The 24,752-nt window shown below is 35.7% G+C and overlaps 1 protein-coding gene across 1 annotated transcript in view; it reads right to left on the bottom strand.

Moving 5' to 3' along the window:
- LRRK2 (leucine rich repeat kinase 2) overlaps window positions 1-24,752 on the bottom strand; it is a 63,762-nt gene that overhangs the window by 14,548 nt on the left and 24,462 nt on the right. Inside the window, exons 15-40 of the mRNA XM_066550802.1 lie at window positions 24,604-24,748; window positions 24,190-24,329; window positions 22,748-22,876; window positions 22,493-22,663; window positions 20,974-21,229; window positions 20,552-20,740; window positions 19,024-19,145; window positions 18,207-18,276; window positions 17,529-17,749; window positions 16,747-16,997; window positions 15,468-15,616; window positions 13,596-13,689; window positions 12,368-12,554; window positions 11,800-11,981; window positions 11,027-11,256; window positions 9,887-10,014; window positions 8,613-8,831; window positions 6,193-6,394; window positions 5,483-5,571; window positions 4,729-4,916; window positions 3,656-3,810; window positions 2,643-2,789; window positions 2,298-2,489; window positions 1,420-1,566; window positions 984-1,084; window positions 621-811 (exon numbers count right to left, since the gene is read on the bottom strand). Of these exons, the coding sequence (XP_066406899.1) occupies window positions 621-811; window positions 984-1,084; window positions 1,420-1,566; window positions 2,298-2,489; window positions 2,643-2,789; window positions 3,656-3,810; window positions 4,729-4,916; window positions 5,483-5,571; window positions 6,193-6,394; window positions 8,613-8,831; window positions 9,887-10,014; window positions 11,027-11,256; window positions 11,800-11,981; window positions 12,368-12,554; window positions 13,596-13,689; window positions 15,468-15,616; window positions 16,747-16,997; window positions 17,529-17,749; window positions 18,207-18,276; window positions 19,024-19,145; window positions 20,552-20,740; window positions 20,974-21,229; window positions 22,493-22,663; window positions 22,748-22,876; window positions 24,190-24,329; window positions 24,604-24,748 (4,295 nt within the window). The remainder of the gene's footprint in view (window positions 1-620; window positions 812-983; window positions 1,085-1,419; window positions 1,567-2,297; window positions 2,490-2,642; window positions 2,790-3,655; window positions 3,811-4,728; window positions 4,917-5,482; window positions 5,572-6,192; window positions 6,395-8,612; window positions 8,832-9,886; window positions 10,015-11,026; window positions 11,257-11,799; window positions 11,982-12,367; window positions 12,555-13,595; window positions 13,690-15,467; window positions 15,617-16,746; window positions 16,998-17,528; window positions 17,750-18,206; window positions 18,277-19,023; window positions 19,146-20,551; window positions 20,741-20,973; window positions 21,230-22,492; window positions 22,664-22,747; window positions 22,877-24,189; window positions 24,330-24,603; window positions 24,749-24,752) is intronic.

Below are 24,752 nucleotides of genomic sequence, written 5' to 3'. Positions count from 1 at the left end.
ATCTGTAGACACACACTGAGTGCATTATTCTTGTAACAGTAAATTGTGCTTTCAAACATGAAATATTGTGTTACAAATGTCAAACATCACCAACAAGACACAGCCTTTCTGGATAATGACATATTTATAATTGTTCTGAAATACATTTTACTGTTTACTACTTTACTATTTACATTGCAGTCTTTTAGTACCAAGTTTTATCTGAAGATTCACTGATAGTTTGAAAAATGCATCTTAGTACCTTAAGCTTAACCCTCTTGCAGGTTTTGTCATTTTAAAGTCACACTGCAATGAGGTGAGGTGATTAATGGACTTTCAGAACTTGAAAAATGCACTAAATTAATTTCTATGACATTTCAGTAAGAAATCAACAGCCACATGGAAATTGTACCTGGAGTCTTGCAATTTCTCTACTTATATGAACATCACTTGTTAGCAGGAAAAAAACAGATCATGAAAGTACATATTACATATCAGCCAGTCGACCATAAAAATACAAGAATTTGTCAGAGCCAGGAAATATTCTGCTTGAGATGTGAGAGAACAGAAGCTTTTCATCTGCAGTGTAGCATCTTTGAAGCTATATCCTGTTTTTACAGCAACGCAGAAGTCACATTTACCTTAAGCCATCTGCTACATGTAGAGCTATCCTGTGCTGAAGTGTTCTAGTTAAACTTGCATTTTCCTGTTGAAGCAAACGATCAAGAGATCCCTTGAGGGCCAATTCCATCACCAGCATCCGGGGACGGATTGCAGCAGCCAGCAAAGACACCAGACTGGGGTGGTGGAGGTGACAAAGCACTGCAAGCTCCTGCAAATTGTAAAATCAGATGAAATAGTGCAAAAAGCATAATCTCTACATCTGAAGTAAACTGAGGAATGTTTTAGAGTGAGGACTTGTAATTTACTTAAACTTTTAAAACTCTTTGCTAGGGCTGGTATTCCAAAAGCAGCATTACAGAAAAAAAGGCAGGATTCCTTACTTGTCTTAGGAGCCTGAGGGAAGTATGTTTATTGAAAATCTTTACAGCAACCTCTTCACCACCATAGGATGCACGGTACACAGATCCAAAGCCACCATCACCTTTTGAACAATAACATCGAAGAGTATAATTAAAAAAGGGATAACAACCATTTCTCAAAAATAATAGCTGAAAGGGTTCAGTTTTAAAATATGTGGATCATCTACTGTGTTAAGATTCATGATCAGTAAACTAAACACATAAAAACCAGTGTCCTAGTGCACAAATTAATGGAAAATTCAAAACTCAATAACTTGGAATTCAGAATACTTTAAAATAATAAATTTCTTCAGAAAATAAATCTCCAAAATGCTTTTCATATGTTGCAGAACTGACTTCAATAGATTTGTTTACATAATCTCCATAAAAACCCCACACCCTACAAAATAATGCTTACCCAAGAGAAATTCAGGAGCTTCATCAAATTCCAGGTCATCACTGTTCAACATAATATTTCTAGGCAAATCAGCAAGTATCAGATCAGGAGCAATCTGAGCAATTGGAATGGTCTGTCTTGGTTGATCTGGATTTACCAAAAGGTCACCTAAGAAAAACAAAAGAGAAAATGAAAACGAAAAAAAAAAAAAGAAAGGTATCAGTGAAAAAGCACTGAAAGGCATGAGGACCTCTGAGAATGCATAAGATCAATGTATCTAAAATAAGATTAATATATGTGCTTTTATATATATATATATATATGTATGCATATGCATGCACACAGACATAGATACTAATTAAGTTTGCCATTCAAATTCTTGGTTCCTCCATGTTTAAGTATTTTCAAGGTTCTATATATGTACCTATTAAATGTGAAAAAAATGGCTGCAATGTAACACTAACCAAGACATAATTTTTGTGTCTGTAAAAAGAAAGAATGCTGTCAGTATGTAGAATGCCATACTGAATATTGTCTTTTAAATTACTGTGCCATGTGATCCAACCAAGAGATCAAATATTAGTTTTGCTATCTGCTGGATTCACTTCCAAGATTGAAACTGCATTATCAGTATTATGACAAAATGATTCTTTCCATTATGGCTATTTTTATATAACTACACAGAGTAGATGCAATGTCTCATATTCTATTCTTATATATACTAGACAGCTTTGACATAAAAAACCCCAAACTGCTTTTGACTTAAACTAATTTTTTCTTACGGAAATGAAACATTTTTAAATAACATGAAATACACAAATGTTATAAAGGGGATGTTGCATAGTATTTGTGTAGATACAAGTGCACCCCTATATACCTCAAATGACATAAATATATACCTTCTTCAGCCTTCCTAAGCAAGTCATCAAGTAGTATTTTTTGGTGTTCTTCACCATCTTGAAAGCTGTACAGCGCCCATTTCTTCAACAGTGTTTCCCCTTCACCACAAACATCTATTTCCAACAAACCTGGAAACCATTCTTCCATAAGAGAATCTATGTGATCCACAACTTGCCCCAAAAGGATGCACCCTTCAAGAAACAAAAAGAGGGGAATTACAGACCCAGTCTGCCATACTTTTAATTGCAAAGACAAATTCTATATTCCAAAGGCAGAAGCACAACAAACCAAAATGCCAAGCTGCAATCAAACTGGAGCAAAATTCAGGCTCAGGAATAATTAACCTTTTCTGCAAGAAGGTGCTGTGATTTTCAAAAAGCTGTCAGGGTTGTGGTCAAATTCTGCTGATTCCACTAGACAATAAGCCTCAGGAGACCAGTTCAAGTAGATGCCTTGTCTCCAGTACATTCTGTTAGGACGAAGAGCTCGCTCTAGAAAACACAAAATTAGATTACAAGTCTGATCTCCAATATGAATGTCAATCTTAAAATATTCAGAATAATTCATGGTACTTTGAATGTATAACTATGATTGTAGGGTTATACTTACCCAAATAACAAACAAAATAAAGGCTACAACCTTGCAGGCAGCACAGCCCCACAAAAATGAAATATATGTCAACTTGTGTTCAGTTCTAGAAGGAATACCCACAAATTGTATTTAACCAGGTGGCAAGTCATGCAGCAGGTAGGCATTACAGAAATGCTTAGGTACATTCAGGTTCAAGCACAGAATGTCTCAGGCAAAATATGAAAAAAAGCTGTGATTTAAATTTTTCCTGTTACATACTCATGAAATAGCAGGATCCAACTGGAATTTGATGCTCAGAATAAACTCAAATGCCAGGACATCAGGCATTTACAGATGATATTTGTAGAGTATTACCATGCGAAAGCATGGAATTCTTGGAAAAAAAGTAAAATCATATCCCCTCTTTCTGATAAAAGCAAAGCTTTGAGACTTAAATAAAGGGAGAATTAATGAACCTGAAGAAAAGCAGTTTGTTTTTCTGTGTGGAAGACATATCCCTTACTGCTATTTGCTTCCACAAAGAATACAGGAAACATATGGATTTCTTACAACCTTAACTTTCTTTTACACACAACTGCAAGATCAGGCACTATCTGTTCCTGGATATGTCTAAATTACAAAAACAACCACTGTATTTTTCTTACAGTTTTGAAGTGTTCAGAATTTAGCTAAAGCAAAACAGTGTTGGGGACTAAAGCTTTAACATGCAGGGTTGGCATTCAAGGCAAACTTGCATGCTATTCCTTTTGAAGATAAAGATTTGTACCTCTTCCTGATAGCATGTAAGGAGATATCTCAAGCAACCTGTTGATGAGCCTGGACCAAAATCCCATAGGAAAGTATGGCATCTCATACAGCCTGATGATAATTTCAGAATTTTCACAGTGGGGAAGCTCTATAACAGGTCTGTGATCAGACAAGCTGAAAGAAGAAAAATATTTGATGATGTAATATATCTGAGCTTATGACATATATTATTTATAATGTAAAATGCATGATTTATTAATGAATGCATGATTCAGATGGTCAGGGAGCTAACAGATAGTGTGTTTGTTTATTATGCTTGCTTGTGTCAAAGTGAAGTTCTGACTAATTTAAACCCAACACTAGCTCACTAATGGATCATTAGATATTTAATGCAAATATGAGAAAAAGTTAAGACACACATAAGGCAGGTAAGATATTCAGATAAAATCTTCCTATGTCAAGGCTTTGAAGGACATAAAAATCCGAATTAGTGCAGCCATGAAACACTCTCTCCACTAGGCAACATAAACATTACTAAACACATTAGGGAAATCTGTAACTGAGGCAGAGAAACTGAGTTATTTGCTTCAGATAAAACCAAAATACCACATTCAAAGTCATAGCACTTTTTTGTCACCACATTTAGTATGTACACTTTTGAAGGAGATAGTGACTCTGAGTAACTTGTCAGTGGTTCTCACTTCATGCAAATAAGTTATGAAAATGTTTTGTTATCTTTTAAATTTCAATAAATATCTGTAATGCTGGCATAGTGCTGTGAAGCTAAATTATAACCTCCTTGCTGCAGTCTTGAAGCATGGTAACTGTAAAAAAAGTACTATACTCATAAAGTATTCTATAATTTATAGTTTCCATTTACCCAGCATGTTGATACATAAGCTTTATCTGCTACAAGATCAGTTTAACATATATCTTCTGAAAGCATTTACTAAAATGTAATATACAAAGAGTCTGTCATGCTTTCATGTACCAAATTGCTCTGATGATCAGTGAAACTAGTTAGCCTGATGGGAGGTTTCAATTTTGATCAATCTCTAAGGCTGTCATTTGTGGGTTTAGCTCCTTGCTTACCTGCTTGGGATTAGTAGTTGGTCCTCTCCTAATGGCAAAGCAATCTGAAACTTTTCCAGAAGCTTAAAGTATTGTGACATATAGATTTTAGGGAACTTGCTCTTCTTCAAAAGGAATTTTTCCACATCTGAACGCTTCACAATTCCCTTAGGGTATTTAGAAGAGCCTTCTACTTTCACCATCAGAATCTTTTAAAAAAAGTGAAACAATTTCAGGTGTACATTCATCATTAGATAAAAGTTTCAGAGGTTAGAAAATCTGAATACATATAATAAATTTTGAGAGTGTTTCTAGATCACCATTTCATGGTGTCACTTAAGCAGTCTATCTGCTGCTCTCCCATTCCAACTTCATATCCACTCACTTGTCTCTGCCATCTCTACCTGGCATACAATTACAAATTTCCCTCATTCTTACAGCCTTTAGCCCAAAGTTCCAGCTTTCATTCCAACCTGTGGCAACATACTGCAGGATTACCTTGCATCCATGGGGTTTTTCTATTTTACATATATTGTTGTGTCTGTTGCAGTTTAAATGATATAGGACATTACAATGTAAGAACAGACAAGCAATAACACAGTTGTCCAGAAAGCAACAGAAACAGAAAAGAACAAAGTAAAAAATGTGGTTCTTGAGAAAATTCTAGATCATGAAACAATAAAGAAATGGTGAAGAAGGAACACTGATGAGTTACAGTAGCTTTAGACAGGGGAAATGTACCATAATTGCATACACAAAAAGTGATCAGTCTGACCTGTGCCATGATTTTACAGAGCCACTTTGGATCTACAAAATACAGATCTCGCAGCTGTAGTGCTGGGTCTTGGAAATGAAGGAGAACACCTGCACAAAGAATACTGCAATTAGCAATGCATTGCTCAAGATCCATATTAAGCAAAGTAAGCACTCTGCTCTGGGCTGGTTTTATTATATGATTTGACATAAACAATTTGAATACTAAATACAGCTCTACTGATGTCAGTATCTCTGAATAGTAGAGTGCAAGCACAGCATGCTCAGCTTTACCTTCATTTTCAGAATTTTCATTAGATTTTTAATCTGACTTGCTTTTTTGCTAAGATCTGTGTGGTTTATTATTTAATTTTAGAAGTCAGTATTGCACTGAGATAAGCTGTTACATGTATTCCTCTAACCACAATTCTATCTGAGTGATTGGAGCAATTGCATCTTTCTTCAGCAACTGTACTGCCTAACCAGCAGTAGAATGTTTCCAAGGAGGGGTAAAAGAGAGCAAGAGATAATAACTGTTACAGTACTGATCCTTCACATCATGGCATTCCCTTCCCAATAATGTGGTTTAACAAACTGATGTTACCCAAGCTCAGACACCTCAGCTTACCATTTTGAGGCCACCCTGTGAAAGACATAAAATCATGTACAGATCTGTCAGCTGCAGATTTACAACAAAGTGTTAACAAACACATATAGAAGAGAATATTTTACCTGATTCATTCAGAAAGTGAATTGCATGAGGGAGTTCATTTTCATCCAGCTGTAACTGGCCTTCTTGTACCAGTTCCAGCAAGCGTTTCTGATCAATTACAGGAAATTCCACTGGGACGTTTTTACGTTCCAGCAAAATTCTCTTTTCCAGCTCCAGGTAGCTGTCAGGAATGAGCTGACCAACCACTGGCTGATCTCTGATCTGTAAAATTATGAATAATAATCTTAAATTTATTATTTCTTATGTGTATAATAAAGTATGTAAATAATAAATAAATTTATTATTAATTATTATATGTATTAATTTATTCATGTGAAATGATGAAAATAAAACTAAGATATAAAGTGTATGTAGATACATAGAAGCAGAAATAGAAACAGAAAGGACCAAGAACACTCATTTATTGACTAACATGGCTTCTGAAAGGTAGATGTAAGTAATTATTCTTTTAGAATGATAATGTCTTCCTATAAATAACTACTCAGAGAAGAAAATATTTCCATATTACTTGTACATAAAAAATAATAAATGAGGTCTCTCAGAAGACGTTATTTCAAAGAGAAACTTTTGTTCAAAGTAAAAGGAAAATATTCACTGTATGAGCAGATTGTATCATACATCTTCAGTTAATACAGAGCAATAGACAAATTAATAATAAAAACCTATACTTCTTGTAGTATGTAATATCTCTAGCCATGTCTTTAGGTAAATGGGGGAGAAGAGGGTAGTAGCTTGATTAAAAGTCTCCACTGTTGGCAGTCAGTGGACAAGAGAATAGAATGAAATAAATTTAGCCACATGAGTGACACAAATGGGTGCTCTGAGCCTCTGTTCCTGCCTGCAGACACCCTTTGGTTTTTGGTAATCACTAGTACCCAGTCAGGTTTTCCTTCCTCCATGCGTGCTGACCAATCAACTTTTCTGAGGAAATGGGAAACAACTTTCCCAATATTTACAAACTGGCCTCATAACTGTAATTTTTCTCTCACCAATGTACTGTGATGTTTTTAATGTGTCAAAAATATAATTGGTACCTTGTGCAGATGAAATTAGTCCCTTGTGTAACTTCAAAGACTCTGGAGTACTTGATGACAATGCTGAATACTTAACAAATGTGGTCTAATCTCTAAGCAGATTAGAGATTGCAGCCTTGTAACATTCCTTTCACAAATTACCTACATAATTTATGGTAATTATCTCATTTCTTTCAGGCCACCTTACATCTGTGTAGAAGTTTAAACATCAGTTTAAGTCATAGTCTCAAGAGATGTAGACATTAAAGGAACAACATTTTTCAGCAAGCAGAACTTCTCCTCTGGGGTGTTCAATAAGTATGGTGAGACACAGAGCCACATAACAACACCAGCTCAGTTCATGCCTACAGGATGTATGAGAGGAGGAATTAACCCATTTCACTTGAGAGGGCACCTCCTCGCCATTTAGGACTGGTTAGCTGTTCCTTGCACTGGAATGAAGTTAGAGACAATTTGGATATGGCTAAGCTGCTAATTCCTGAGAGAAACAAGAGAGGTGTGTACACTTTAACTCATTTGTAGCACCACTCAAGTGAGGCTAGTCATAAATACATCATTTGCTCTATAAAATCTTCCAAACAGTCATTTGGAAGAAATTTGGGTTCTGGTATGATTCATGAAGCTCTGCCATTGATTTAAGTAGCACAGGACATCACCTTTTCTCTTTAATGTGCTATGACATAAATGAAAAATGTGTTATTGCATAAATTAAAAAAAAAAGTATATTCTTTTTGTTACAGATAAGATCCTGTCTTTCTACAAGCTCCATGCCTGGGCAGGTCTCTTCATTCACACTCAGGGCTTCATGTTGTGGCTAAGGATTGGGCAGGGAATGAGTTGGGATGACTTTAGAGACAGAATTACAAGTGCAGATATTCCAATCTAGGAGGATCACTCAGACCACAGGATCTTCCTTTCCTGCTTTTTAATTCACTTTCCTCTTTATAGAAATAGTTTCATGCTATGTAAACTGAAAACAGTAAATGGGAAATCAGTTGGTTTTCACAAACCACAACATCCTATTTCCTGTCCCCTGAAATCATGCAATACTTACTGTAATTACATGGTGCCGCCCAAGAAACCAAGGTTTTAATGAAATTTCTTTGTAAGACAAAGAAGGCTTGTTTTTCATTGAATACTTGATTTATGGCCCTAGTGCTTGAGAACAGAACTTTGCTGGGATTTTAAGTTAATTTTCTGGGAAGAAAATCAAATTAAAACAAACCTGGTGATTTTCATTCACTATTTTGCTGTAACACTTTATAGAAGGCAAGATGACTTTGCTATCACACGGGAATTTATTTAATTATGCAATAATGTTCAAAAATGCATTCACTTAAATAAAACAAGGATGTTTTCAACATTAAAACCAATATGTATCTCACCTTGAAGTGAAGACTCTCCTTTATGATGATTTTCCGAAGTCTGATGATGGAATCAGACTCTTCTGTGGCATTGACAAAGTGGTAATCCTGGATTGCTGGGAAGCCTCGCTTGTTCAGCAGCTCTCTGGTGATTTTACTCATGCAGGCCTTACGCTGCATTTCATCAGAAACATCCAGATGAGTGCCAACAAGAATCACAGGGGATGTTGATGCTCGAGCCTGATAGTGAGATCCATACTGTTGATTAACTCAATAGCAAATGCTGATTTTAGAGTTTTATATTCAGATAAAATGTGAGCGATTTAGTCAAACATTCAGAGAGCTGTCTATTGCAAAAGAGAAATATTTAAAAATCAGCTTTTTCTAAAAGGAAGGAGTGTACATCTGTATTTCATTCTTTGCAGATTAACACTGTTGGCACTAAAATAGAGGGACATTATTCATTAAGAACATCCAACAAAATGGAATAGCCAAAATAAATGGTACTTTGCTAGCTGTCATTGGAACAGGGCAGCAGGGAAACATCAGCAGGTACTGCACAGCAAAGGAGAGCACATCAGAAGTGATTATCATCAATGCTAAACTGATTGCTGTGTCCTGTATCACCGCCCAAGGTGAAAAGAGTGGAAAAGACAAGTTCATTAACAGGAACAGTAAACAAACTCTTTATGTGAGTGTATTGCCCATTCATGGCTAAGCATCCTACAAAAAGAAAAGACAAGTAATGCTCACTCACCATGGAATGGCTCCATAAATGGAGATAAAAACTTAGACAAAATGATAAATACATAGGGAGGTTCTCAGATCCATTCCCTATCACAGTTCTGGAATAATTCCTATTAATAATAGGATACTAAGCATACATTTAATAGCATGGTTTCAAGCCTGTATCTAGTCAGTTTTAAATTAGTCTAATTCTGATTTCCCCAAAAGTTATACTGGTGTAAAAAAAATGCAAGTTTAACTCATTATTTCTTTAATACTATTCCTTTCTTATTATCAGTAAATTCAAAATATTGCCAGAATATGCAAACTATTCTTTTGCACATCACTTTGTACAATTTCAAGTCCAAAATGGTGCTGATCATGTCTTTTTATGTCTAGAATTACTGTCATATCCAATACATGATGTATTTCAGCTCTTGTTTAATATTACTGTTCTTTCTTACTTTTTGAACAATTTTCTTTCTTCTTCCGCTATATAAATATTTATGGTTAATTTCCTGTTCACCTACAGCTCCCTGGAAAGGAGAATTCCATTCTGTAAGTCTTACCTTGATGTTAAAAAGCCACGGTTTCATAGCATCCACCTCTGCCTGTCCTTTGCTGAGATCATAAACAGCAAGATATAAAGCCCTCTGGGTCATGAAATGAGGATGGGTACTGTAGAACTCTTCTTGTCCTAATGACCAAAATTTTCCATTGTTTAGTACTTCCTTGACTGAACATCTTCAGATCACAAAAAGGCAGAGGAACACATGTCCCCAGACCACGAGTTCAGAAGTGAAATTAATGTTTGTAGAAATTCATATAAATTGACAGGAAACCATAAAAACTATGAATTTTAGGAAGGGACTCTGTGGTAGCTCACTGATTGAAGTGTAATGTTTAAACACATACACTGGTTTTATACCAATGTAAGATTTAACTGGATAAACACGGTTGCTGCATAGACAAAAGGTTGTGATTCTTTTAAATACTGAATTTCTCTCTTATTCTTTCCTTTCCCTTTACTTTCTTCTTTTCCTTTGTCCTATACTTTCAGCAACTTCACATAATAAATTCACATAATTAAGCACTTAAAATTACAACTAAAGCTGAACATCCAGCTTGAATGGCACTGGTCTGAGCTTATGCATTGTGATAGACTGTATTTAAATGATGACAGACCTCTGTTTAAAAAGAACTTTTCTACAGTCTCAATTAGCCCTGGATTTTAGAAGTGCTTCTGTACTCCCCCAAACTTAGAAAGATTTCCAGAAATACAAGGTTCAAAGACTCATCCTAAGTGCTTTGTTGTCTGTGACCTTACAAACCTGTGATATTGCAGAGCCTAGAGAGACCTGGACTACAAAATGGAGAAACAGAGTTTAATCACCAGAGATTCTTCTGGTGATTACAAGCAATTTCTTACTATTCTGAAATGATTATTCTAAATATTATAGTTGAAATGAGTGGTCAAACCACATTTGGTGATAAGAAATTCCTGAGGCTTTGAGGGATTAGCTGCGAATTTATAGAATCCACTAATTCATAGTGGAATCCACTAATTTATAAGTGGTTATTGGACTTTGGGTGCACATTTGTGATTCTACTGTCCCCAGTTTGAATTACCACAGGCTGATTCTAAGAATAAGTAATGCATTAAAATGTTAGAAAAGACAATAATAAAGGAAAATCAACTCAGGAAATACCTCCAAAGTCCCACACATTTAATATAAGCTCCTTCTTCATCTTGCCCTTCCCTTGAATGATCCAGTCTTTCACATCAATGCCTACTGTAGCTTTTGGAGAGCCTAATTCTGCTTGTTTGCTTTTCATGAGCTGTTGCAGCAGGGTGGTTTTCCCACTGCCAGTGTTTCCAACAATCATCAGCTTCATTCTGTTATAAGGCACAGCCTTCTTCAGTCGCTGCTGAAGAAACCTGGTAGAAAAAGTTTGCAAAACTCACAGAAGTGTAAAACAAAGAAAAAGATGAACAGAACTCAAGAACAAAGAAAAATCTAGAACCATGCAATTTTCTTCAAATTTTCAATATCTTGATATTTGATATTACAGTTTGATATTACTGTTCTTTTAACTGTCTACTCTAATTTCTGATTTGAAAGCTAAAGTTTAATTCAGAATATGTCTTTTTTTGCTTAGTAATTATCCCAAAACTGTGCTCTGTGCAGTGCACAGAGGAACTGGGGAACACAATAAACATATTACAAATAATTGGTAAGCATCACTTATTGCAGTTTGTGGAAACATCAAATTCCAGAGGTAATAATAGTATGGTCTAAACCACTCTATTTTATCTGTGTGTGTTGTTATCATAATCTCCCACAGAACAGCATGCTGGATTTCATATGACAAACCAGCATGTCTTTTCAAAACAGCATGTTATCCTCTCAATAATTCTTTTTTTTACTGCAAATCCCAAGAAAGCAAACCAGGAATCTTCAAGAACAATAGGGCAACAAACCTGATAATGTCTCTGGCTTTGCATCCCACATGCTTGAAGTCTAAATTTAGATGGAGTCCTTCCAAAGGAAGATCCCAGACCTTGGACAGTCTTCCCATTTCATCGGGAAAGAATCTCAAATCAGGATTATGACTTACATCCAGAGAAGTCAAGTTCTCTAGGAAGCCAATCTGAGAAGGAATCTAAATAAAAGAACATTTAATGGGCAATTAAATGTTAAAAAAAGGAGGAACATGAATACATTAATTATTTAACAGAACTAGGTATTATTTTTACTGCTGCAGTTCATTTTTTTGTAATAAACAGACCTAAATATCCCACAGTAAGAGAGAAAAGACCTTATAAGTAATTCAGTATACAAACTGAGTATATGACACATTAAGGCAGAAAAGCTGAATAGCATATAGCAATTTTCCTTCACAGAGGAAGGAAATATTTGCACTTACATAACATTTCACTAACACAATGCAATTGTATGAGAGGTGACACAAAAATCAAATGAACATTGAAAACCTGCATTCAAATGAAAAGCAATTAAATTTTCTCTAGGTAGAATCTTACACTTTACCTCCTTTAACTTGTTGTGGGAGAGGTGTAGCTTTTCTAGCCTAGACCAAGCACATGCCTTTTCACTCAAGTCCAAGACATCTATTTGATTATGATTAAATAACAGCTCCCTCAAATTTAGTGATTTCCAGTGCATCGGTCCAGGCAGGCTTGTGATCTTGTTTTGGCTTAAATCTACTGATCTCAAACTAAAAATATGAAAATAAAAAAGAGAGAAGTTAGCAAATGAAAAAATAAAACCCAGATTAGCTGAAACCAAAGCTGTATTAATTTTTAATAAACAAGTGGATTACCTATCAGAAGAGATGGTTTTCTGACTGAAATCCAAATACAAGTAGATATAACTGCATGCAAATATATGTATGTGCAGAAATTACACAGTTCACCTAGACCTATTGGAAAAGTCTATGTTACAATGAAACATGAAGCACACAAAATTGCAAGCAACACCTTCCTGATTTGTTTGAGCTGTGAGATGTAGAACCTGAAAACTGCATTTTTTCAACACATCCATTAAATCTGCAGTTGTGAATGTTAGCATGCTGAAATTGTGCAATATCATGTTCATCTCAGTAATATAAATTTCCAAATCTGTGGATCTGCTCTCTCTCTGGTGCCATCAGCACTCACACCTCCCCACACCTATTGGATCACCCCTTCCAGGCACCCCCTCCACAATCTCATTCTAGTGATCTGTTAAGGTCAGCAACTTTTATAAAAAAAGCAAAAGTCCAATTTTCACATAAGCAATGCTTTGAATGTATACCAAAATAAATGTCACATGCTTCTTTACCACAACTCCTTCTGGAGGAAGTGTTTTTCTTTGAGAATAAGTATCTCGTGTTATTTAGGAAGTGAAAAACTAATCTCAGTAGTCTTGTGCAAAAGTCTGCAGAGCTAAAAAAATTGCTGATATATTTTTATTGTTGGTTCCAAGGAAATATGAGAATTCTAGTATTCTCAGTTAAAGAATTGACAGCTTCAGCTGTCAAGGAATATATTTTCAACAACAGCAATTTGAATCTGAGGAACAGAATTTTTCAGAATCATGAAGAAAATGTGACTAATTTGTCTTCAGTTTAAAAGCTACCAAGTTCTGGATTTAACCAGTGAGGATTCCCTGAAAATCAGTAAACCATGCAGAATTTTCTGCAGAACAACAATTCTGTCATAAGATTTTCTTTATCAAGAACTTGACATTAACATTAATGAATAAAAGAGTAACTTACTGTGGTAGGAGAAGAATTGCTTCTGGAACATTAGTAAAACAATTCTGGGATAATTTTAAACTTGTTATGCTAGATGACAAGTCAGGTATCTTTTCTAGAGCAGAAAAAGAGGTTAATCCTGTGATTTTAAGAACAGTTTAAATTATTTTACAGACTGGAGTTTAGACAGACTAGAAGGTCAGTCTATCATTTTCATACAAAGGTATCACCTACCAAAGGCAGAGTTCAAATCCTTTTTCTTAAAGCTTATTAAAAACTAAAGTCCCAAAATTAATTAATATATCATCTTTTAACAAATTATACATTGTTATCCTTCATCTCCTGGTGGCATTAAACACCAAAATAATCTTACTTACCCTTTACTGTACTGCAAGTATACAAAAGATTCCCATGTGACCTAGGATTTGTTGGGTCTTTTTCACTGATTCATTCTTATAAAAATGAGTCTAATTGTTCAGCTGTGTTTAATGCAATTCAAAGATTCACCTTCTGAAATAATGTGATAGTAATTTCTAAATGGAAGATTTTATGTCTTGAAAGAATAAATTCTAACAGTAATTTATGAACTCTCACGGTATCATTGAAAATCCAATTTGTATAATTTTTATTTTTTTATTTTACAAAAAAATATGCTATTTTTTTATTTTACAATAAATATGCTAAGCCACTGACCCACACTCTGGATGGACTAAAGTCAAGTTTGAGTTAAGGAAAGTTCAGTTCCTTAACACTGGTCTCTAGTGAAGGGGATCTGCCCTGTGCCACCTGAGCTGTGTGCACATGGTTTGAAGATAAAACACAGGAGCTATGGAAGATCTGCTTTTTCTGGACCAGAAGCTGAAAGCCCAGGGGGATGATTCAGGGTGTTCCAAATGACACCTGCATGCAGGGAACTGAACCAAATCTTCTCTCTTGTTCTGAAGATAATGCTGGATATAGCATTATCTATGGTAAATAGATAATGGTGGTAAATAATTAATCACAGCATCATTGAGGTTGGAAAAGACCTCTAAGACTATTGTGCTCAGCCATTAACCCTACACTGCCAAGTCCACCACTAAAGACCTAAAGGCCACATTCACATGTCTTTTAAATACCTCCAGAGATGGTGACTCAACCACTTCTCTGTGCAGCCTATTGCAGTGCTTCTTTCAGTGAAGAAATTTTCCCTAATGCCCAATCTAACCTCTCCAGGCACATCTTGAGGCCATTTTCTCTTGTCCTATTGCCTGTTCCTTGGGAGAAGACACCAACCCCACTGGCTGCAGCCTCCTTTTCAGGCAGTTGTAGAGAGTGCCAAGGTTGCCCCCAAGGCTCCCCATCAGACTTGTGCTCTAGACCCTTCACCAGCTCCTCTGTCCTCTGGATTCACTCCAGCACCTCAATGTCTTTCTTGAAGTGAGAGGCCCAAAACTGAACAGAGGATTGAGGTGTGACTTCACCAGTGCTGAGCACTGGGGGACAATCCCTGCCCTGCTCCTGCTGGCCACACTGTTGCTGGCACAAGCCAGGATGCATCTATGTATTACAGTACAGTATTAAACCTGAATTAGTACTAGATTTGCATGCTAAATCTTAATGATTTTATCTTCTTTGAACCTTCCTCAGCAGTGTGTACAATCTCAAGTGCACTCAGGCATTTTTACAGCATCCACTCCAAATGCAGGAACAAGAGGAGTTGGGTGAGTCAGATCAAATGACTGGAAGCATGCTCTATGCTTAGTGATCAAAAGCTGATGCTTAGGAAACTGCATAAACAAGGACTAGTATTACTCTTTTCTGTTCTCCCAAGACTCCAAATGTAGGTGGGCAGAGAATTTTGTGACTTGGAATAACTTCTAGAAGGTGAATCCTATTTTAACAGATACTCACCAAGAACATTCATCCTGGCATTGAACTGCTCCAGTTTTGTACAGCCCATGAAGACATTGTCAGCAAGGGATGAAATATTGTTCTTACTAATGTTTAAAATTTTCAGGTCTTTCAAGCATAGGGGCGAACATAAGCCTGAAATCTTGTTTCTATGATAATAACAAGAAAAAAGACAATCCATGTTTTATTTAGAAACTATTAGGTAAAAGGTGAAAGTAGTGTTGATCTGACAAAGTCATCCTTACACCAGTAAAGCAAAAATAAAACTTTATCTACAAAAAAATGAACTAGTCAGCAAAACCACTAGTACATGTGGCAACATGGAATAAATGACTGATATTAAAATAAGTTTAATTAATTTGGAGAGCAAGGGTCAAAATATATTGCAAGTTTTAATTTTCGGATTACATACCGGAGCTCAATCCCATGCAAAGAGGATTGCTGCATTTGTGAGAGGTTCTGTGTACTAAAAGTATGTGTTTGCAATATTACAGAATTACTAACAACCTACAAATTTTTTTAAAAAATAATTCCTGTATGGAATGCAATTCAGGATGAGTATATGATTTTACACAACGTATTCTGGGGAGAAGAACACTAATAAGAGGAGGAGAAAGATCCCAAAAACACAGAGATAAAAGATCCATCCACTGTTATGCCAGGGTAGTATTACTAACAAAGTTCACCATCTCATTTAGCATGAACTGTAGGAAATGAATGAAACAGTCTCTGCAGTTTACAGAGCTATCACCAATCTCATTGTTAAGAATATCACATGGGTATGAATTACCTCACTAAGAAATATGATAATAAGTGCTGGCAAACAAAAAGCTACATGCTTTAACCTCTTTCTGTGGCTTAAAACATATCCATACCAATACCTATAATTACATTACTACTACTTCCAGAAAAGCTTTATGCATATGAAATACAGTGGAAACTACTGTGTATACAGAAAACCTAGCTGAATATGTCAGACTACACAGCCCTGTGGATTAATAGTACAACAGCAGAAAGAAAGTGAACTAAAACTTATTTAGGATGTTAATGAACAGCAATGTTATCAGAGTCTATCAAGGTCCAAAGTCATTCTCATATCTTGTATGTTGTAATCCAGCTACAAAAATGTAGCAATTTACACATTTGGAAGACAATGTGAGTATTTTATCAGTGACTAAACAATCCTTTACATGTTGTAAAGAGTCATAATTTTGCATGGCAAATCTATTATTTCCTATTATGTTTGTTATGCTACAGTCCATTTACTCATGCTACTCACCCTTCCAGCGAGAGCTGCTCCAGATTTTCAGCAACACTTGTAAGACATTCAGGAGTGCACACCAGCTGATTGTATGAAAGGTTGAGTTGCTTTAGAGTTGGACATCTGAGGCTGGGATCCAAAGCAAAGGAAGGGCCGATGTCATTTCGTGAGATGTCGAGGTTTGTGATGCAGTTCATCCTCAGTAAGTACGGCGGGAAAGCGGTAAATCGGTTACTGTGCAAATCCAGGTAAGTCAGGCATTTCAAGTTCTGAAAGAAAAGGATAATTTGTTTGTAAAAAGCTAAAAGAAAAGATTAATTTATATGCTTGCAACTGAGTTATATTTTTATACAAATTATTAATTTATTTATATTTATCTCACTATAGAAAAGTAGCAGAAAACAGCAATCATACCAATGTAACCTATAATATTTCTACAAAAAAATAAAGTATAGGGCATTATTCAAAAACAATTAGCTCCATTTAATAAAATTTAAGATATTAATTGCCTGCAGTTCCATTGCCATTATTATGCTACTTAATATCACACATCTTAAACCAGTTCTCTGCAGTAAATTACTTAAAACAATCCCATGAAAATACTTTTCTATTTCTAATGAACATGAATCCACTGAATGAAAGTTGAGTAAATGTATGAGGCATGCCAAAATATACACCCATATTCTTGAGTAATATTGCTATGGATACATTATTACAATATATATGGATTACATTATTAGAAATCAACACTTTATTTTAACTAATTTCAACTTGTGTTACATAAAATTATGCAGAATTACTTCACACAGTTGTTCTGGAATGTTTGTAAGAGCATTTTGGTGGAGCTCCAGTTTCTCAAGGTGTTCCAGATGACTAGTTAAGCAGCTGTTCTGGCTGATGGCATCGATGTTCTCCAGCTCATTTGATGAAAGATCTAGTGATTTAATATATTCTTTCTCTGAGATCAATGAAGAAAGACTGTCTGATGATCTCATATGTGATGACAATTTTGAGATGCTTTCTAGTAAAACAAAAATGTGAAAATACCATCATTTAATTTATCACTATCACTTAGGTAAAATTACAATCATTTAGCTTGGGATCTAAAGATGCAGAAGAGAGTGAATGTTTGGATATTGGTTAAGATCCAAATCCATGAAGAACTCTATTAAGACACAGAAATTTATAAGACAGTAGGGAAAGGGAAGAGGGGATGTTTATGCACTGCACAACAGAAGGAATTTTTGAAAGCTAATAAGGGCACTCATGAAACTTCATTGCCTACATAAATTACTTGTGGAGTCCAAGAAATAAAAATCTCTATATATGCATTATTTGTACTTTACTGTAGTATTTCCAAAATGTATCCTCCTCTTAAACAAATACATAAATGTGTCTCAAATCTTTGCATGCTACGCTTATGAAAGCATTAAGGCTGCAAAATCTGTTATATACCTTGAATTGTACAGTTTACTTACTGGGGGATTCATCTGAGAGCAAGAATTTTCGTCTTTGTTTCATTAATGGTTCATAATCTGAGCCAGGTCCCTGCAAAATCCAAGAGAAAAAGTATTTAGGAACACATGCATGTTCTGAAATCATCCAAATTTAGTAAAACTCTTCTTATTGTGATTTCTTTTTATCAGAGCTTATAGGAAGAACACAAAAAACTACACTTGAACTCAAAACAACAATAGGTCACATCTTTATAAAACATATTGATCCATGAAATATGAAAGAACGGTAGATTTAAAGTGCAATGGAAGTAGTGCATTTCTGGCAACCCAGAATGACTTTCACCAGGGTGCAGTAATAGAATGGAGCAGAGTATTACAAAACATAACCCTCTCTAGGAAAGCCAGTCTCTCCAGTTTACCTTTACAGTTAATGGAAAGAGACAAGCTCCTTCCAAAGGAACCTGACTTCTATTCCACCAATTTGTCCTCTTATGTCTCCTTAGGGAATCAGTCTCTCTCCATGGATCATTACTGAAGATCAGCTTCACTAAGGGGAAGTTATTTATTGTGACTGGGCTCATGATTCCTGTATTTCTATTTAAAGACCAGACTGGAAATTCGAACATTTCAAAAGGGTGCCTACTCTTTAGTGATCATAATTTTTTTCTGACAAACTCATCCACACAGTGCACCACAGCAGAAGGAAACACTGAATGGCAACAATGAGACAAAGCCCATATTGGTTACATGACCTTTCCTATCACTTGATTATTAACTATTTTGGAGTAGGCTATGTAGATGGACTTAAAAACCTGGAATGAGCATGGATCTGACTTACCACAGAGTAGGAATGTCGCAGCAAAGTAGGAGAAACTCTCTGACATGCCATTTCCCTACAATATAAATCAGCAACTGCAATGGAATTGGACTTCTTTTTTGTAAAAAGTGAGCCTTCATTTCCTTGAACACAGGAAGAGAAATAGGTGAGAAAATGTGTTTAAAGATGAGGCTCATAATTCAACTGTACTATAGATGCTGATGTACAAAGAAGAGATGCATTTCAAAAGCATTTCAATACTGGCAGGATCTCACTGGTCAATTCTGTGTGCAATAGGCCAAGAATGTTGTCAGTGTGTTTTAGAGCAGAGGGGCCAAACTCACTTGACATTCTTCAAGTAGGACCTGGAGGTCATTGCAGGACCTGCACTGAGGATTTATGATACAAAATTTCCAGTGGCTTGGGATTATTATGCATGTTTCATAGCACATGTTTCTGCTTCTTCAATGTAAATAATTTTTTAAAATAGAAAAGAGTTGTATTTCAATAGATAAATTTGCACTCCCACATTTATTGAGAATGAAACATCAAATGTCACTCTGGATTTAGTGATTTAGGAGACATTTGATGTCATTATCTGGAGACATTTGATGTCCCTCTTCTCAAAGCTACTTTTAAAACCCCCAAAATCACTCTTGCATTTTTTTAGGATAACAACTTTTCTACATGGGGCAACAAACAGACCTACAGAAATTAAAAGTGGTGCTGAATGATATACGGAAAAAACTAAAGCAGAATAAAAAAGTTCCTTAGGATTCTCTGATTCCAAAATTCAAATTCTTCATCTGTGTTTAAGTAACCAGCTGTTCTAAAACAAGAGCAACATTTGAACAACAAAAAAGATACCTTAATAATTAAGGCAACTTTCATTATTAAGTTGCTGGTATTACAGACACAAATGCTGTCTTTCTGTAAGTTAAAGGCATTCAAATGTCCTGGTTACAAAGAATGGTGTTGGCCTGAACATAAACCTGTCATTTACACTTTCAGATCAATTAGTTATCTTTGGGATAGGGCTTGTTTCACCTACTTTATTTGTTAATAACATAGTCCTCTATAGCAGATCTGGTTGTATGAACTTTATTTACAGATCACCCAGGGAACAGATGAGTTTCTAGATCACAATACACCTGACTTCATGATGAGACAAATTGGGCTCTTGAAGCTCTTGCTTTTTGTCATAGGCTATAAAGGCAGCTCAGAAAAAGACAGAAAAATTCAAATCGAAATTCAGTTGCAAGAATCTTACTCTTTCTCTCTAAAAAACACTGAACACATGACAAACTAATTCTAAATGTATAACTGGGTAAAAATCTTCAAGGTCTTAGTTTTGTAGATGACGCACATACTCACCACAAACTATTTTCCAATGTTACCCCAAATAAAATTTTAGATAGAAGCTTTTTCTTCATGGGAGGTGTTAAATCTCAAATTCAAATAAACAACTTTATTTCATTTATGGCTACAGTCTACCCTAGTACATTAGATTGGGATTATTAAAAGCAAAAAAGAAAAGAAAAACAATTACCTTCACTATCAATATCATCACTCAAAGGAAAAATACTGTCCACTAATGGGTCAGGTATGAAATTCCAGTCATAGTTTCTGTCCACTCCATCTTCAGACAAGTTTGGATCAGAGGAGGCTCTTGACCTATCCTCTGAAATGTTCTTCATCTGGAATTTGAGCACCATCCTTGCCAGTGCAGAACCCGCATCTATATATACAAGAAATGGAAAGAAAATAATCTCCAAGAAATCTAAGTAGCTTCAAAAAATAACAGAAATAACTTGATTTATTTTCAAGTTTTGCCAAACTTTCTATAGCAAGCTGAATGCTCTGAAGAGATTTTCAGCTGAAAGTCTTCACCTAAAACACATTCATAGTATCATCAGAAGATATTGACACATTTTGTACACATTTTGTACAGCAATTTCTATATATACTCACTCTGTTTTCTGGTTTGAGTCAGTTTATCTGGGAACAAAGGAATGAGCCAGGAAGGCTCTAATCTGCCAAAACCAAATCCTCCAAGACAAATACTGCTGTTGGTGACATCAAGGCTAAGCTTCTTTAAGAGCAAGCTGATGATTTGGCTGTCTCCTCTCTTTATACTGATGGTCAAAGCACTCCGAACATCCTGCTCTCGAGCACCACTGGCTAATAACAATTCCACCAATTTAGGATTACTTCCTTTCTCACAAACCTAACAGAGAAAAGCAATTAAAACAAACAGTTAAAACAAACCAAGAATATGAAGCATTCAAGTAACAGCTCAGACTGCATTAAGATGCTTGTCTCAAATTCAGAGTGACTTTATTTTAAGGATTGTGTCTCTTTCTCAATTAAGCAATTCCTTATTCCTTGGAACATATGCCTGCCTAAGGTCACTGAGTACCAATTCTAACTTTCATCAAGGCTTTGCCCAAATGTACCAAATGCTTAAGATCTGCAATTGTAATTTTTGTCATGAGTGCACACAATTTTCAGGCAGAAATGAATGGTAATTTATCTACTTTGGTTATTGCATGTGGCCTACGGCAACTCCACTTATTTATCTGTTTAGTGGAAAATAGACACTTAGGGGTTATCATCTGGATATTTAATGAACAGGCAACAATAGTCAGTCTCATCAAGCCTTGCCTAATGATAGTGAGCTCAGCTCTGCTGGCTTTAGCTACTTGAAAGGAGGGTGCAGCCAGGTAGAGATCAGCCACTTCCCCCAGGCAGCCAGTGCCAGGACAAGAGGACATGGCCTCAAGCTGCTCCAGGGCTGCTCAAGCTGGACATCAGAAAAAATATCTTCACTGACAGGGTGGTTAAGCATTGAAACCCTAAGTGGTGGAGTCACCATCCCTGAAAGTGTCTAAGAAACAAGTGGATGTGGCATTTAGTGCTCTGGCTTAGTTGACAAGGTGGTTTCAGCCAAAATTTGGACTTCACTATCATGAAAGTCTTTTGCAACCTTTATGTTTCTATGGTTCAGTCAGCTTCTCCCAATCTCCAAGTCTGCATTGCTACACAGATCAGTGTTGATTGTGAATATTAAAAACATTTTCTAGAAATACTTTCAGTTACTTTAATAAGTCCACTGTGGTTTCCTACATTGATTTGACTACATCACACTCTATGAATGGATGGCCAGTTCCAAAACCAGCTGTGCTTCATCACCCACAAAGTTCTACCAGCAGAAGTGAACACTTCCTAATTCCCTTCAGACAGTATTGGTGGGGTTCTCTCAGACTACTTAAAACTGACACCGAACCAAAATAAAGAAGTGCTTATGCAAATCACTTAAAAAAATTAAATTTAAAGGTGGTCACAGTTAGCAAGAAGCACTTGTAGACATGTGGGAGCAGTGTCTCTGTTCTCTGTGTTCAGCCAAATAAATATTTACATGACAACAGAAAGGAACCCAAAAGCACGAACTTGTAAGCAATAAAATTGTATATATATTTCCATGTATTACCTGATAGATCAAAGAGTTTGTCTTTGTCTTCTTATTAACATCAGCTCCCAGTAAAAGTAAACATTCAGCCATAATACTATTGTACTCCATACATGCTTTTTCCAGCATTGTATTTTTTAACTCATCATTTTCAGCTATTTTAGCAAAACATCTACAACACAGGCTTTGAAACTGAATGGAAAGACAAAAAATAAAAGTTAGGACAAAAAAGCACCAACATTTTTCAGCTGTGGAACTGTCAAAGAAAAAAGATACCTGTTGATCTCGCTGATCAGTGAAACACATAGACATCTGGTAGAAAATGACTGTGTCAAATGATTCATTTATCAGCAGCTTTGCAAAACAAGGTGACAAACCAAGAATTGCCAAGATTGCATGAAATCCCTAAGAATACAATGAGAACATTGAAAGAAGTACAGTGTTAAAAAGTGTCACTTTAAAACAGGTCATGCAATAAAATGAAATTTCAACCAAAAAATTCATGCTTTAATAGTTAACAAATAGGAAAAGTTTGGGAGAGAAGGCAGAAATAGCAGGTGTCTCTGTTTATATAGGTGTAGTTACATGCTTGTTTAGCTGACTCACTTAAACAGATATTAACTGACACTTCGAAAAGTCAAATATGCAACATTATATCTGGGAACATCCTGCCTGGCAGTGACAAATGTACTTGTGATTTCCTGAAAATGTAAAGAGGAAACAATCTCCTTCTAACGATATGAAATGAAGATACATCCCCTGTTCCACTGTGCTGCTCTGTAATCCCTGAATTTTAAAAGAACTATTAGACTAAATGAAAAAAATTAACAGGTGCATCTAATAACTAAGAAGAAATACAAAATTATCCCATGATTCTGCAAGTAAAGTTCACCCAGAAGGATGAACTGGGTAAATTATGGACTCTGTCCAAACCCAATTGAAACTAAATCACTTAAAGTAACTTCCTTATTACAGCATACTGTTTTTATTTCTCTCTATTTTGGTTGCTAAATGTAGAAAGGCTGGGCAAAAAACAGAAGCAAAAAAGGGAGGCTGTATTTGCAATATTTTCATATTTATATGAAAGAGAAATATAGAAACTCTCACAGAAAGCTGATGTCACATGCACATTCTATCCCACTAGAAAAATGAAACTGGTAACAAACAGGGAAAACTTCTGAAGCAGAGGAAACAGAATTTTACACAAGGATTAAATGTGTGTTTAAAGACAAAGAACTCTCCTTCCATATACAGATGTGGCTCCAAAGTCTGATAGTATTCCAGTAATATATTCTCTTAAATACAGCATTCCTACACTAAGTTTATTCCTGGTGACAAGGCTGGGAGCTAAGTTATCTTCTATGACTTCTTGAAGAAGGGCAATCAGTACTCTAATGATGGTTACTTCATGAAATGGTTACAGATTTACAGAATGAGGGATCATGACTGAGAAATTTGCTCTAGCTTGCAGATCTCAGAAGTTTTAGATAAACACTTAACCTATGCTTACACATTCTAGATTGAATAAACGCCTCCAAGAAACCATCTCTACAACAAACATCTCAGTTTAATTACAAAGGTTTATACTAATCTAGTAATTTCAATAAAATCAAAATCAAGTAAATAAATAAGGAATATACTTAAATATAACTATCTTAAAATAATTTTCTATGGTTTTGAGTTTTGTTTCCATCTTCACAGACAGAAATGACACATACATGCATCTGGATTTCAGTGACTTCTTTAAATCGTCGCAGGGTAGAAACCAGAACTGCTGACAGGACGTGCATGGTTGCAATACACAAACTCTTCCTTGTAATCAAAGAGCGTAGAAGACTCAAACCCAAACACTGTATGTCTAGAAGAAAAAGAAATATTTTTCAGACACTGATAATTCAGACATTCTGATGGAATAAACCCATGACTGAAGTAGTCTTTCAGTAACATTCCAGAAAGTTACTTGCACAAGCTGTTATAGGGCCAGGCATAACTACAGTGTGGGTGAATCTGAGGACTGTGCAACACTGCAGCCTCCTCTTGCCTAAATCACATCCAGCACTAAAGAGAGCAACAGATCTGGTACAAACCTCCTACCATGCCATTCTCATTCTGTGACAAAACACTTTCCCTACCTTGTTCATCTGGATACATCTGTAGGGTGTGAAGCACAGTGTCAGTAGCTCCTTGCTGGGTTAAAATTTCCAGCGCACCAGTGCACTCAGCTACAGAACCAAGCAGTTTTAATCCACACTTCTGAATGCTAGGATTTCCAATAAACTAA

The sequence above is a fragment of the Molothrus aeneus genome, chromosome 5, assembly GCF_037042795.1.
Source record: "Molothrus aeneus isolate 106 chromosome 5, BPBGC_Maene_1.0, whole genome shotgun sequence".
Classification (NCBI taxonomy): domain Eukaryota; kingdom Metazoa; phylum Chordata; class Aves; order Passeriformes; family Icteridae; genus Molothrus; species Molothrus aeneus.
This window is presented reverse-complemented; position numbering and strand designations above follow the sequence as displayed.